The sequence below is a fragment of the Poecilia formosa genome, unplaced genomic scaffold (genome assembly GCF_000485575.1).
Source record: "Poecilia formosa unplaced genomic scaffold, Poecilia_formosa-5.1.2 Scaffold17, whole genome shotgun sequence".
Classification (NCBI taxonomy): domain Eukaryota; kingdom Metazoa; phylum Chordata; class Actinopteri; order Cyprinodontiformes; family Poeciliidae; genus Poecilia; species Poecilia formosa.
Genome location: NW_006799956.1, coordinates 1705077 through 1719999, shown reverse-complemented (window position 1 = coordinate 1719999; position 14923 = coordinate 1705077). Strand labels below are relative to the sequence as shown.

General features: G+C 39.0%; 1 protein-coding gene across 1 annotated transcript; it reads left to right on the top strand.

Annotated features, from left to right (window-relative positions):
- Nucleotides 1-11: 11 nt before the first annotated feature.
- Nucleotides 12-10737, top strand: LOC103134544 (gamma-parvin-like). The gene is made up of 12 exons (XM_007546827.1): nt 12-20; nt 375-470; nt 1371-1473; nt 1609-1752; nt 3288-3403; nt 3478-3533; nt 3636-3670; nt 3775-3836; nt 6228-6296; nt 6422-6523; nt 7189-7261; nt 9811-10737. Exons 1-12 carry the CDS (start codon nt 12-14, stop codon nt 9882-9884), a joined length of 939 nt encoding a protein of 312 aa, XP_007546889.1. The 3' UTR covers nt 9885-10737.
- The last annotated feature ends 4186 nt before the right edge of the window (nt 10738-14923 follow it).

Genomic DNA, 14923 nt, shown 5'->3' with positions numbered 1-14923 from the left:
ATTTCTTTGTCATGGTACTAGTAACTGTGAAGGGTGGCATGAATACATTTTTATGTCTCAATAAGTATAAATATAACAGCGTTTCCACAAGTTCACATATGACTCCCTATATGATATATTTTCCATCTTGTTCCTTTTTTCATGCCTTAATGGTTTTATGAGAAGATGTTTTGACCCTCGCAACAACTCCTGACTACATGAGAAAACAGTGGTGCTGATAGTAAAAGTTGGAGGGAAAATAAAAGCCCTGCAGAGTCGAGAGATGATTTTTAGCAATCTCAGTCCATTTGGTCCTTTTTATCCATTATCCATAAAGCATTTAAGTGTATTTTTCCGGCCAAAAAGATTCCTGACAATGTAAAAAAAAAAAAAAGATTACTGAAAACGATTTCACTTCTGGCGCAGGAGAGAAGAGGAAGCTCATCCAGCCGACATCCTTGAAAGACCCCAAGCTTGAAAACCTAAAGCAGGTAGAAGATGAGTCTTTTCATCAACAGAAAAGAAAATAAATGATCTCTGATACGTATTTCCTTGCACGAGAATTTTCTTTGCCTTTTTGTAATCTCATTATGTAACGACCTCAAACTTTGACACATTTTTATTTCATTGACAGAGCGACACGTGTGAATTGGAAGTAAAAGTTATCAAAACATTTTTCTAACTTGAGATTTAAAAACTACATGAAACTACACAAACAAATCAAATGGATGCCATACTTTTCAGAAATTTTTTAAAGTAAAAAAAAATCATACAATTTTTTCTTTCACGTCACATTTTCTTGTCATAAAATCTCATTAACATGGATTAGATTTTATGGTTGTAACATGACAAAATATGGAAAAGTTTAAAGGTTATGAATTTTGACAAAGATGCCATTATATCAGAGCTTTGTAGTGTTTTAACTGAATATAAATGTATGCACTTTTGCATATGAATGCATGGTACCGAACATCAATTATACCTGATAAGAGAGAGAGAGGGGAAAGGCTTAGTGAAAGTTTAATGAACATAATTATAAGCGGTGATAGGAGACAGATCAGACTGTGTCAGTGGGGAGTCTGACGGATCGCAGTTTAAAACCCTTTGTCGCAGGTAAATATAGCAACTTAAGTGTTTCAGCCATGTAATGTTATAAATAAACCCTCAAATCAGAACAAAATGCAAGTGAAACAGCAGCTTTTCCCATGTCTGTCCAGTTCATTCTCACGTCGTCGCTGAGAACAGACAAAGCTTATTTAAGAAGCAGCCAGGCTCTCGTGCTGTTATCTTATTTTTTTTTTTTTCATCTGCTGCATTGGTAAAAGAAAAACGTTTGTGAGAAGGTGAGGTGTTTGATGTTTCTGACTGTGTGATTAATTGTGTCCTGAGAGGTCTTGGTGGACTGGATCAATAAGACTTTGAAAGCAGAGCACATCGTGATACAGAGTCTGGAGGAGGATCTGTACGATGGACTCGTCCTTCATCACCTGCTGGGTGAGACGTTACACGTTTGATGTCCCATTAAATCACTCAATCGTGATTTCAATAACTGGACCGAGAACAAATGAAACGGGCAGTCCCAGAAGCTTAACCCCGAGCTCATAAATAACGTCTTCCTGGTTTCTGCAGCCAGATTAGGCAACGTGAAGCTCGACGTGGAGGAGATAGCGCTGACCGGCTCCTCTCAGCTCCGTAAGCTGGAAGCCGTCATGAAAGAGCTGGACAAGATGCTGGGCGTGGAGGACAGCTGCCCGATCAAATGGGACGTCAAACGTGAGTCGACGCAATTCGACTTGGACTCTGCAACAAAAAAGCAACAAGTGATCAAATGTCCCCTTCTGGCACCGACTTCAGCTTCATTTCATGACAGGCTTTGGTGCTCGCTTGAGGGTGCCATCTAAGCTCACACCAGCTGGAAGGAATTTGAAAAGGGAGATCGAGTTAGTTTGAGGAAAATAAGACCAAGAAAACATGGGAAATTTTCCCAGATTTTATAAGCAAATGATTATCTAAATGTGAAATGTGTGTGCACATATTTTTTAGGGCGTCTTCTTTTTGTGATGACGTGACCTGATGATGCAGAGCGATGTGACTCTCAATTTAATCCAGGTGTTACAGAAAAATCTGTGACCCATCATTTTCTGTGACCGCAGGGGGCGGAGGTGCGATTATTCTGGCCAGAGTGATCTGTGACCAGTGTGATTTTAGCTATTTGAGGGTTAAATATTGTTATAAATACACCCAGATTGTAGTGATGAGGTGGTAGAACTCTGAAAAATAGTTGTTTTAAACTTTGACATTATTTACAGGCCTGTGCAGTAAGATCACAGATTATTCTAGCTAGAATAATCTGGCCATTTCTTAATCTGTTACCGATTTATTAAATGACCACAGCTGGTTTGCATATTTTAACAATGGCACATAGGGATTCAATGCGATGGTCAGTGTTCAGCCTCAAATACAAAGTAATGCATTATATTTATGGAGGAAATATAATGCATTACTTTGTATATAATATAATGCATGGAGATATAAGATTCATGGCTAATAAAAAAGCCATGAATATTAAAATCCCAGATGTGTCAGTATTTGCACTCTTTCGTCCCCTGCGGTCACAGAAAATGAACAGATTTTTCTGTAACACCTGTTTTGCAAATTGCAGCTAATAAAAATGACAGGGCTCTTTTAGTTTGAGTGTCGCTTGAGTTCAGACTGGTTTCTCGGCAGCCAGAGCACGTTGATACCTCAGCAAACATTATTTTGCCATTTTTCCCCCCCACAAAAGCTGGAGACAGTGCTTTTTGAAGACTAGTGAAGTACTGCCTATTTGTTTCGTTTGTTTTCGTTTTTTTTCTCAAAGGCTCAGAAAGATATGAGGTGAGTAATTTTAGATAGGTAGCTAATTGCTAGCCTCCTACCTCTGGCAGTTATGCTAGCTGCTATGCTCACTGACAAGCTAACTACCGTTAAGCTAAAAGCAATGCAGCTATTTCTTTGTATTTTATGCATTTATACACAAAACAGACATGTTTTCAAGGCATAGGAAGGTTGCAGGTATCAAAATATTACAATTTGCTAAATGTGTATCCATGTTTTCCTTGAGTCATGAAGCCGTTTTTGAGAACATCCCTGAATGTCTTTCTCCAAAATTACCCATTTTAGTTGTGCTTCTGTTTTATTTGTCCAAGATCCTTTTGGTTTATCTTAGTTGCCACACCATATGTTTTTGAGATCTGTCACATCAGTCCAAGCTGAACTTTTTTTTTTTCTTTTTTGTTTTGTTTTGTTTTCCGTTGTTTGCCTGTCAGTCATCCACAACAAAGATCTCCTAGCTACCATTCATCTGCTGGTTGCCATGGCAAAAGCCTTCCAGCCTGAGCTAAATCTGCCACCTAATGTGAAGATTGACGTTGTCACAGTAGAAGTAAGTCTTTTCAGCCCCGGACCTGCCTGGTGAAATTCCCACACAGCTTTGGCTAACTTTTCATTTTCACGCAGGTAAGCAAGAGCGGAATCAAATCTGAGGTGCAGACCGAAGTCCTGACAGAGGACAGGTGAGTGGATTTCTGCGTCTTGCTTGTGTCTTACTCTCATTTCATTTATATAAAAAAAACAAAAAACAGAAGTCATATCACATTTATTTTCTTTTTCTGCAGCAACGCAGGCTCAGGCTCCTCTAGCTATCCTGGAAGTGAGTGAGAGTGGTCAGAGGTTGAGCTGAAGTGACATCTTGAATGTCGTCCAAACGCCATTAAAACCTACTAACACATTTTTCTGGATGTCTCACCAACCCAGGGGAAGATCCCATTGAGCAACTGCTGAAGCTTGAGGCTACCAAGGTCAACACAGTGAAGAAGGTAAAAAAAAATAAAAAATAGACGACAGGAGGAGACATGCTGGCATTGTGCAAGGTGTTGATGCTCCCAACTTTAGAGATTTGTAAAGTTAATGCATAAAATACACCTCATACTGTGTGGGCTTGTGGTCCGCACTTCAACTTTCACTATAGTGAACAAGTCTGCTTAGTCCTGTCACTGTAACATTTTCTTTTTAGGGATTATCCCATGTTGGAGATCTAAACTACAAAAAGTCCAGTCAATTTAACATCTCTTCACAAAAATAGGCGAACATGAAAATAATGGACTGTTGATTTTTGAATCTGTAATGTAAAATGATCCAATTAAAGCAGGATGCTTTAGTTAGCCCCACAATTAGCAGTTGATTAGGCGGGACAAGGCTAGGCATGTTTATTAGCACAGCAGGATCCATACACAAGGTCATTCAAAGTGCTAAAAACTGTTCAAGAAAAAGATAAACAAAACAATAACTGTAATCATTTAAAGATGACATAAAAGGAAATAAACAGTCAAATGCACATTTAGACATTTAGACAAGATAAGTGTCATTTCCTTGACCCACAAAGCTGGCTTACCCTGTTGATGTCAGCCAATGACGGTGCCCTCTGCACCCGGCGAGTCAGGGCTGTGATAAAAGTGGCCTGACATTTGCCCACTTTGGTGCGTCGATCCTTTCACAAAACACTGGGAGGCAGCAAAAAAGGCGCCTTAATCCGGCCTTGAAGTGTTTTGTAAGAGCTAATAACACTTCCAGTCCCGATTTAAAGAATCCAATAGTTTTTGGACGTCGGGTTTACAGGGAGTTCGTTCCAGAGCTGGTGAGCGTAGAAACTAAATGCTGTCCGCGCTGGTCCTTGCAACACTGAGCTAACAAGTCTCTGAAGACACGAGGTGTCTAAAAGGTTCCCACGAGACGTTCAGGTCCAACACCATTCTGTGAAGTTCAATAACACCATTTAAAAATCTATCCTTTTACTAACAGGGACTCGGTGCAATCCTGTGGTGTGATCCATTTCCCTGGTGCCGGTCAGGACTGTGGCAACAAGGTTTTGGTTAAGCTCTGATTAATTGTCTTACATATGCCAGTGAAGGCACCGTAAATATGACTTAAAATAGTGAAGCTAAGTTTTCACTTTACACCTTTGGCTTTGTAGGTCTGGGTCTAAAACCACACCAAAGTTGCTCACGTTCTGTAATTTTTAGCCCAATTGGATCTAGTTGAGTGCTGATCTCAAACATTTCATTTTGGATACCAAAAAGAAAAAAAAAAGCAGACCAAGTGAGTATAAAGGACTTGTAGAATAAAATGTGTCATCAGCATGGTTATGTTAAGCAAGTAAATTTGTAAAAATGGAGCCTGGAGGAACACCGCATGTGATTGTTGTTCACTCAGACACAGCTTTTATAAATGACATAATGAAGTCTTGATTTGCTAAATTAGATGTTTCGCAGTTTCACAAGTACCCATCAACTCTACTGTTTGCCAATATTTTATGACCAGCAACTGCATCAAATGAAGCACTGACATCCAGTAAAAGTAAAGACAGATGCATTTGATGCAAAACTATGTCAGTCTTTGATCTGTGATGTGTTTCAAGCCAAGCTGGCCACGGAAGAGAACATTTTTCATCAGAACAACTTATTTGTTGAAGAGCTGACATTTCAGTTTTCCTTCTTGCCAATAATCTTCATACTGCTGGACCTACATGTTTATACGATGTACTGCCATAGTTTGTCTCTCTAGGAGGAAATACTCTGTTTGTCGAACCAAGCAGCCGATGTTGTGAGGTGACGCTGTCATTACTTGTAGATCAATGTCCTATTGACAACCTTAGATGTGCTTGTTGTGCTCAAATGTGTTTCGCTGAGCTTTCTCAACAGGATTGCCTTCAAATCTCCAGGTATTTCTGAGTCCAACTTTCAAAGGACTTCTCTAATCTAATCATATGTTCAGTGTTCAGTACAAGTAGAAACCATTAAAAGTGAACTAATTCGAGGTGTCTTCAGGATGCCAGCGATGACTGGCATTTTGATCCTTCACAGGTTTTACTTCTAAGAATACAACGCGATAAAAGGGAAAGAACATGGACTTGGTGGTTTTATCGTCAGAGGAAATTCACACTCTGCCTGTTGCATTAGTTTTTATCGGCTGTTTATTTGGCTGCAACTACAGTTAAACTTTGTGAACTTTAGTGACTTAGCCAAGTGTCTCTTTTCCTTCTCCGGTTAATTTTCAACTGTTTGACCAATTTATTGCGTGACTTTTAGTAATGGCTGCACACAGTAACAGTTGCTACTTTACTATGAGCCTGATTACATCCCCTACTACAGTGGATGGCTTTGGTGACAGCACCTTTACTTACTCCCTCACTTCTCAACTTCCGCTTTCAGGCCATCTTACACTTCGTCAACCAGAACATGGCATCGCTGGGTCTGCAGGTGGCTGATATGGACAAACAGGTACAATCTGACGGTTCATTTACTCCAGGCTGCCGAATAATAAAAATAGACCTGACGTTTAGCTTGCCTGAGATTTTATCACTGTTTGTATGAACGAGATCCAAAGTCCCGCGTTTCTGTCCCAGTTTGCTGATGGAGTGATATTGCTGCTGCTGATTGGCCAACTGGAAGGCTTCTTCATCCCACTGGTTGACTTCCACCTGACCCCTGCTAATGACGCCGAGATGGTAGGGTGTATGTGATTTTAAAGTTTGAAGTCTTCTTTTCATCAAATTTCAACATCTTAACATGAATTTTTTATATTTAAAATAAACGGTTGTGCGATGAAGACCTTCACTCTACTAGGATTTCTAAAAACCTTTGCTTTTATGTGTCTTAATTTCTTATCTAACCACTCAAAAACAGGCACAAGTACCTATTATAATGCATGTTTTGATCAAATGCATTTATGCAATTAACATCATAAAGCACTTGTGCCAATATCTTTGATCTTAATTTACGTTGGGCCAACAGGATGCGGCCTGTGAAGGTAAAACCTCTTTTATCTGAAATACGACGGGTTCATGAATAATTCACTGGGGTAACGACATCCGCTAACATCTTTCCTCTCAGACATATAGACGGTAAAATGATAGGAACAAAGTAATCAAAAATATATCTTTGTGTCTGATGTTTAGTAGTTATATGTTAAGGACTTTCCACACTCCTATTACCAAGAGTTGGAGGATTTAATTTCAAAAACACAAGGCGTGGCTGGAACTGCAAAATGAAATATTGACGTCATATCGGAACATAATTCGTATTTAAGGAGATAAAACAGGTTTTAAATGTGAATTAGCATTATTTAAACTCACTTTGATAAATATGTTTGTGCTTTGTTTTTGGACTGCAGCTTCATAATGTGACGTTAGCACTGGATCTCCTGGATGATATTGGCCTGCAGCTGCCCAATATTGACCCGCAAGGTGAGGAAAATGACGTCACTTTCCAGAGGAGCAAAAAACACAATCACAACACGGCACAAAATATTGGCTTGATGGCAGAAAAAAATCTAGCGTCTGTAAAATTACTGCAAACCGAGTCAGATAGCTGAAAGCGCCCCTGCTCCAAGACAGCAGTGTCAAACTAATTCATATTATCTCCTCTATCAGCAGCATTTATCCGGCTGAAATGGGAAAAGCTAAAAATCTGTTTGTGTGTCAGGCGGGACGCTTTGTCCACGGAGAATTTAATCGCTGGAGTGGAGAGAGGGATCGACGGTGTTTCACAGGAAAAAGATGAAATTGTTCAGGGAATATAAATGAGCGTGACTCGCGTCTTAGTATTTATACCTTAAGATGATTTTCTCCGTCTCAGGCCACCATCGTTCCTTTAGAGAGGAGCAGCAGAAAAGGCAGCCTCAAAGGGACAATGTTGTCTTGGTGTCCTCTGATAGGAAAAGGGATTTAACCCGGCTCCTCTGCTGCAGGAGCGTTTGCCTGCGAGGAGGAATCCATGTTCATGAGCCGTGCTATCCTGGATATTATTGTTATCGGGCTCAAAATGTTGATTGTATCTGTGTACTATATTAAAAAAAAGTGTCTTTCAACTCCAATTTGAAAATTGCCGTACTAATGATACAATTATAAACCTCTGAATATGAGTTTTTCATCCAGCAAAAAAAAAAAAGATATTTCTCCTTTTGATGCTTCCAGCCAATTTACAGCATGCAATGCTTAAAAAGACAAAACTCGACATTACAGTACATTGGACAAATTGTTTTCTGTTTTTGGTCAAACTGGAATATCAGAATTATTTCTATTAGCAAAATGGCAGAAAAATTTGAGCTTTTTAGAGAATTTTTTTGTACTTTTCTTCAAATTGAGGAGAAATATGCCTGGGAATAATTTGGGAACACACAGATAGTAATTTTATAACTTGGTACGTTTCCAATTAAGGTTAATGAATGCAACATTTGAATTAAATGGTAGCGCACCTGAGGATTTCAACCTCCAACACGCTGCTCACTTTGTGACATCATGGAGCAAATCTTAAAAATATCAGGCAAAATTATGGACCTCGATAACTCTGGTTCACTTTGGGGGACAGTTTTCATTCGTTAAAGTATAAAAACCGGTCAGTAATCATTATGTCTCACAGATAAATGTGTTGTGGTGTGAAATGTAGCTTGAGCTGCAGGCTGAAGCTGTTCAGTGAAACTCATCATTCGCGTTGACACAAGCTGAAAGGCCGCTCCGAGAGGAAGAAGGCATTGCTCTAAAGAGCAACATAAAAAGTACAGTTACGGTTTGCAGAAGCACTCATTTGGTAAATATTGAGTTAAATATCTGTGTTTTGGAGTAGCCATTTCAAAACTCGGATCTTAGTCCCGCTGAAGATTTTTAAGCAGATCTGAAAAAGTGTGTGAATAATTCAGTTTTTACCTGACTGGAGGAATCAGCCAAAATTCCTGCCAGCTGTTGCGAGAAACTTCGGGAAGGATACAGAAAAATTAAACAAAATCGATTTGCATGGCTTTGGATGGTTTCACATAATACTGTACAATACAGCAACGTAATGAATCAACTAAAATTTGACCATTTTATCGTCCCGTGCAGTGTAGTATTTAACCACTTTATGACTTTTTATTGCATTGAATATAGTTGCACAATAAAACACTGAAGCAAATAATAATGTAGAGAATACCATTAGAAAAATATTTATGATATTTTTATAGTACTCGGTGTTTATTAACATAAAAATATGGCATGACACTGTAAACCACAGGTCACTCTCATGCGGTAAATAGCAAATATAATCAGTTGCTGTATAACTTTTTTCACTGCAAATAGGAGAACAACGAAGCAAGGGAAACAACCGATATATCGGGACCTGAGTCCATCAATACCAAACAGATTGATTTGGTATCGATCCATCAATTGGTATTGATGGATACGAATCCATCAATTACCAAACAGGTCAATCTTTCCTCTCCGTGCATCCGTTACCAACTGGATGATCTTTTGGTTGAGTTTCAACTTCCCTCTTACAGGCACTCAAACTCGCCCATTCTCTTCTCCACCGGACGCGCATGGCGCCTTTTCAACCTTAAAATAAATTCCCGACACTATAACTGATCATGTAAAGACCGGCACGATTAATCTAAGTCCAGAGGTAGCAGTTAATTTAATTCATTTTTACTGTCTTTTTAATTAATGCCATAATTGCTGTAATGAAAGGATGAATTCCAGGACTAAAGGCCTTTAAACGGGAGCATGCTGTGCGTGTGTTAATTAGATGAGCGAGCGATGAAGTCAATCTTAATGTCACGTTCATTCACTTATTGAGTCCCACCAAGGACAGAGAGATCAAATTTCTGCCTAATGGATTTTTCTTGTCCTCCTGATCTGTTGACCCGCCTGAGTGGATTGTGAGAGGAGCTATTAGCTAATGTCCACAAAGCGTGGTCGCAGTCACGGCGCTTCGACTTGGCCAGGCTGATTACGTAACATTTGTCCTGTGAATATTGTGACAGATATCGTCTCTCAGAACGTCGCCGCCACCTTGAAGGTCCTTTACGCCCTGTTCAGGAAGCACAAAAGGAACTGAGGGAGGAAGACAAGACAAGCTGCTGGAAATAAACAAGAAGATGGGAGGGGAAAAGTGTTCGCTGTGTAATTTATTGCTGTATTTTTGTTTTTTGGGTCGTACAGATTTAGACAAAAACAGTGGGATCTATTTTCGAACATTTTAGCTTTTATGACTGGGGGCATTTTATGTAGTATAGGCTAAATGTGTTTTGAAAAATATATATATATATTTTTTGTAAATATCTTGAGAACTCAGGTTGAAAAGTACATCTTCTCAATTAAAAAAAAGGTATTAAATTTTACTTTTATCAAATTTGGAGGACAGCAAATACTTCAGTGTTGGTGGCAGCAGCAAACTGCTTAAGTGAGTCAGAAAACTGATATTTTTTTAAGACTCTGCACACCTGACGGAGCCTCAGGTAGAGAAGCAAGAAACGCAGCTGATTGGAGTCAGTTTATGCAAATAAAGCTTTATATCCAGAAAACTAACATCTGACTATCATCACAGAAAAAAAAGAAAGAAAGAAACGGTTGTTCACAGTTTAGAGCAGATTTTGTTTTACAGGTTTTCCGTGCTGAAACGTTTCAGTGATATGCCAAATTTGAATTTTTTTTTTACTGTTGCCACTAAAACCTTTGCAAAGTTTTGTCTACTTTTATATTTATGAATGCTATTGTGAATAATATGTTTCTCTTGACGGTGACAGTATCATCAATATCTTAACTTCAGATGGACGACTAATATAAAGAAATATTCAAGGTACGGCATGTGGATGTAACTTAACTGTAGCTTAATCGACTGCATAAATATTAGGTCATGTGTCCTTGGTTGTGTATGTATTTCCATAAAGCTTCACTCCCTGGTAACACAATTCATGTGTCGTCTCTTATATTTTAAATTCAGCCTGAAGAAATTGTTTATTGTTGTTGCATCACTCCCTAAAATGATATTGATGCTTCCTCCTGTGTTCCTGCTAATGTTATCTGTATAAAACTCCTTTTCACAGCAGAGCGAACAGGAAGTGGTGAGAAACATAAGAAAAGCATGCACTTACCTATCCAGTGACTCCATTACTGGTCATAACTTATATCATTTATTATTTCTAAGCCCATAATGTCCTTCGTCCACTTTGCTATTCCCACTTTCTGACTCAGCTGCTTTTTCCTGGCAGCGTTGCAGAGGATGTAATGGCGGCGGAGAAGCAGCTTACATTCAGGACGGTTGTTCAGTTCAACATGTTCAGCTGGTGTTATACTTAATTACAATACTGCACACTATACAACATTTACCATTTTATTCAGGTTCAAATTTTAAAATATGGATCATCATATCCTAAATATACAGTTCTTGAGGCACCTTGTGTGTTCTAGCTAATTTAGGGCATTAGCGTACTGCTTTAATCCAATTAGCCATTTTTTAAACTGGAGAAATCCACTTCCTGAGCCCCATCTGAATTATATATTTAGGATGATCCATATTTTCTTGGTTAAAAAGACTTCTTGTATAATGTTGAGGATTTATGTGGCATTGAGGTGATCAAGTTAACTTTCTGCAGCTGCAGACCTGATGAACCAGAGGCAGATGAAAGCTTTCAAAGGCCTGGAAGCAAACAATCATTTTGTTTTAGGTTGGGTCAATTATTTAGGATCAAAAGAAGCATTAAATGGCTGCCGACTTGTTTCTGCCCCGGTCAGTAGTGAGTTGTGCTATTTTAAGTAGTTAGTCTATGATTACTATCACTAACGCAAAGATTAAGCTATTCAAGTGTTTCCTCCAGTGTATTATAGGCCTGGCGGTCCGCCATGCTTTACTGCCCCCGCCGCCAGGCTAAGCGCTGCTTGTTTGTTGTAAATTACGTAATTTTTATACATGGCAACAGTGACGATGAAGGTTTATGAGTAGTCATGGTAAAATCCGTTTACGCGCAATGGCGACATCTAGTGGTTAATGGAAGAAAACTTTTTCTTTCTTTTTTTTCCACCGGTACCACTACCTGACATTAGCCACCTACAGCTACCCCTGGAGGGAACTGGCGCCTCTTCGGGGCAGTCCCCCGAGAGCCACAACAGCAACCATCGAACTAGCGGGTTTAACGAAAAATGGTTAGCAGAGCCGAAGTTCAATGGGTGCCTTTATAAAACCAAATATGGTAAGCATGTTTTGTACGTGAAAATACGAATATAACGCATTTTAATTTATCCTGAGTTAACAGCAAAGTGTTGCTATTAAATTAAGCATTAGATGTTTCGTTGCTAAAGCTGTTTTGTGGCGTTCTTGGGTATGTTTTGCCGTACAAATATTTTCTCAACTACAGTCTTACAAAAGGAACACTTTTGACACTGTTAACTAAAAATACAATTAAAATAAATACAACTTGTTTGCACTTACGTTGAATCCTACTTTAACAGCTATACTTATAAACAAATGAAATTAGCATAAATTAAGTGCAAACAAAGCACCAACACGTCTCGCATCAAAACCACTGAATAACAAAAGAAAACTCAAAGAAAAAGAGAGATGCTCTTCTTTATCGAGCTTTGATCTTTACAAGTGGCACAGGAAGCATGTTGGATCTGCACATCATCCTTCTGAGTTTTGTAAAGAATTCTTCCAGAACCTTATCGAAGTCCATGTCAGTCACACGAGGTCCATTTATTCTGATTCGCAAACACGCTGTGAGGCTTTTGCCCTGAAGCCTGTTTCTGAGGTCCATCTTTATCTATTGAATATAAACCAGAACTGACATAAAATGTATAGCTAAAGAAACTTCTAGTTTCTAGAGTTCATAGCTGAAAAGTCTCTTTCACAGTTCACTCTTGAGACTGGAACTGTCAATGCAATGGCAGAGAGTAGTGACAGATTTGGGAAGAGAAGCTTCAGTTCATCAAAGTCAGAGGCCATTTCCTGCGTCACCTCCAGCTGTGACCTGTCCTAAAACAAACAAACAAATGTTTTTGGAATAATTATTTTTAGGGAAAAAGTGAATAATAAAAATTTAATGTTTTATAGAAATTTCTTAGACACTTTGCTTCTGCTATTTACCTTAAAATGCCTTGGCCAAGATGGACTTTGAAACTTGTCCATTCTTGGAGTACTGCCCCTTCATCCAAAGTGGGAAACGTTTTGACAAGGAGTCTCTTGAAAGTCATCTTCTTCCTTCTCCACTGATTGTGGGCTGAGTATGTTGAATGCAGCAAGGATGTTCATCTCTGGGAATCTCCTCTCAAGATGCTCAATCAGATGGTCCAAGTATGGCTTCATTACCTTGTGAAAATATGTATTTTTAAGAGATAAAACAAAAGGTAGTTGTCTAATTCTATAATATTTCCTAAGTTTGTAACTGGAAACACTGAGTATTAAAGACCTGAGTTTGAAAACAAGTCCAAAATCACCCCTGTGGCTTCTCCTCTCCTCCTCGGTCTGTCTGCTGAGGCATTTCACTCTTTCTTTGAAAAAACTGAGATATGACCCTGGAGGTTGCACATCTCCTGCCTCCTTGATTTGTCGAATGGCCTCACTTGTAACAGGCACCTAATTAAATAAATAGATTAAAGATACAAGTCTTATTTGCCTTTCATAATTTTCCATAAACAAATAATTTTAGTCCTTAAAAATCAACTTACATGTTTCTTGATAGCCAAATAATTGACTTTTGGAAAAGCTTTGAAAGCCGTCTCAGGTGGGCACCCGATGATTATCAATCACTAAAAGTTTGTTGCCTCTGTCAGTTTTTTGTGTAGGAGTTATAACAGTTTCGTGTTTCATGGCGAGTATATAAACTTTGACCCCTAGTAACGCCCTTTCAGCATGCACAAAAAGTCCCCGTTTTGATAACTTTTAATCAGTTATTAAAAGTTTTATGAACCAACTGACCAAGTTTGAAGCCGATCGATTGAAATCCCTAGGAGTTCGATCAAATGCGAAGGCTGTAAACGGCCAAAATGGGGTCAAAATCGGAACTTCAATCCAAAATGACCGACTTCCTGTTTGACTTGCACTATGACATTAATTGAATTTTCTGTGTGTCTTAGGGAGCTCTACAAGTGTACCAAAATTAATGTCTCTACAATGAAGTAAGGTCAGTGCAGATGGCATTTTGAAAGTTGCTAGGTGGCGCTGTTGAGCCGTTTCTGTTGCGATTTTTGCGACTACCTTAAAATACGTAATTTTCACGCAGACTTGACAGGTCTGCCAAATTTGGTGAGTTTTTGACTATGATAAAGCTTCCAAAAAGCTAATTCCTTTGCTTTTTGGGGGCTTTATGAAAAGAAGAAACAGTACGGTTATGGTAGGCCTTTGCAGCGCTTAGCTGCTTAATTAATAGCAATTTTGTTTTCTATCCAAACGTTTTGTATGACACTAACACATAAGGACAAGTTCCCAGGTATTTGACGTGTCGTGGTTGAGGGGTACAGTGCCACAGAAATGATGTTTGATGTGCTATTTGGGGGAATTATGTGACACGCCATAGTGTGAAAGTCAGAGAAGATTAATGTCTTTCAGCCTCTGCATGAAAATCAGCAAAAAGGTCACAAATGCAACCTGACAACAGCTTCTAATCCATCGGGAGGAGTAATGATCATTTTCAGATAAATGCTGAACTCTAACTACTGCGAGGCTCACCGGATTTCTCAGCGTTTGAAACCGATATTAAAGCAATTTGTAGGAAGGCAAACAAAAATAAACCTCTGGATACATGGTAGCTGGAGCCCATCCAAAAATGTTGACGGGCAACATGAGTAATAATATCTGTGTCTCATGTCGCAGCAAACAGATGCATTTCTCCGTGGACAAAAAGAGGAGCTGAGCCAACAGAAGAGGATCAACAAAAAAAAGAAAGAAAAACTGACTGTTATTATTATTAAACTCTTGCCCCCTGGGAGAAGAGTGAAAACATGTTGTTCTCTTGAGAAAATCTCTTGTTGCTCTACTTTGCTCTTTTAACAGGGGAATGCTTTGCTGCTCCAACGCTGTGACTTTCTGCACGGACATCTTCACGAGGCACACCAAACAAAAAAAAAACCTTCCACAGCCGCTGCTGCCGGTCTCGTCGTCTG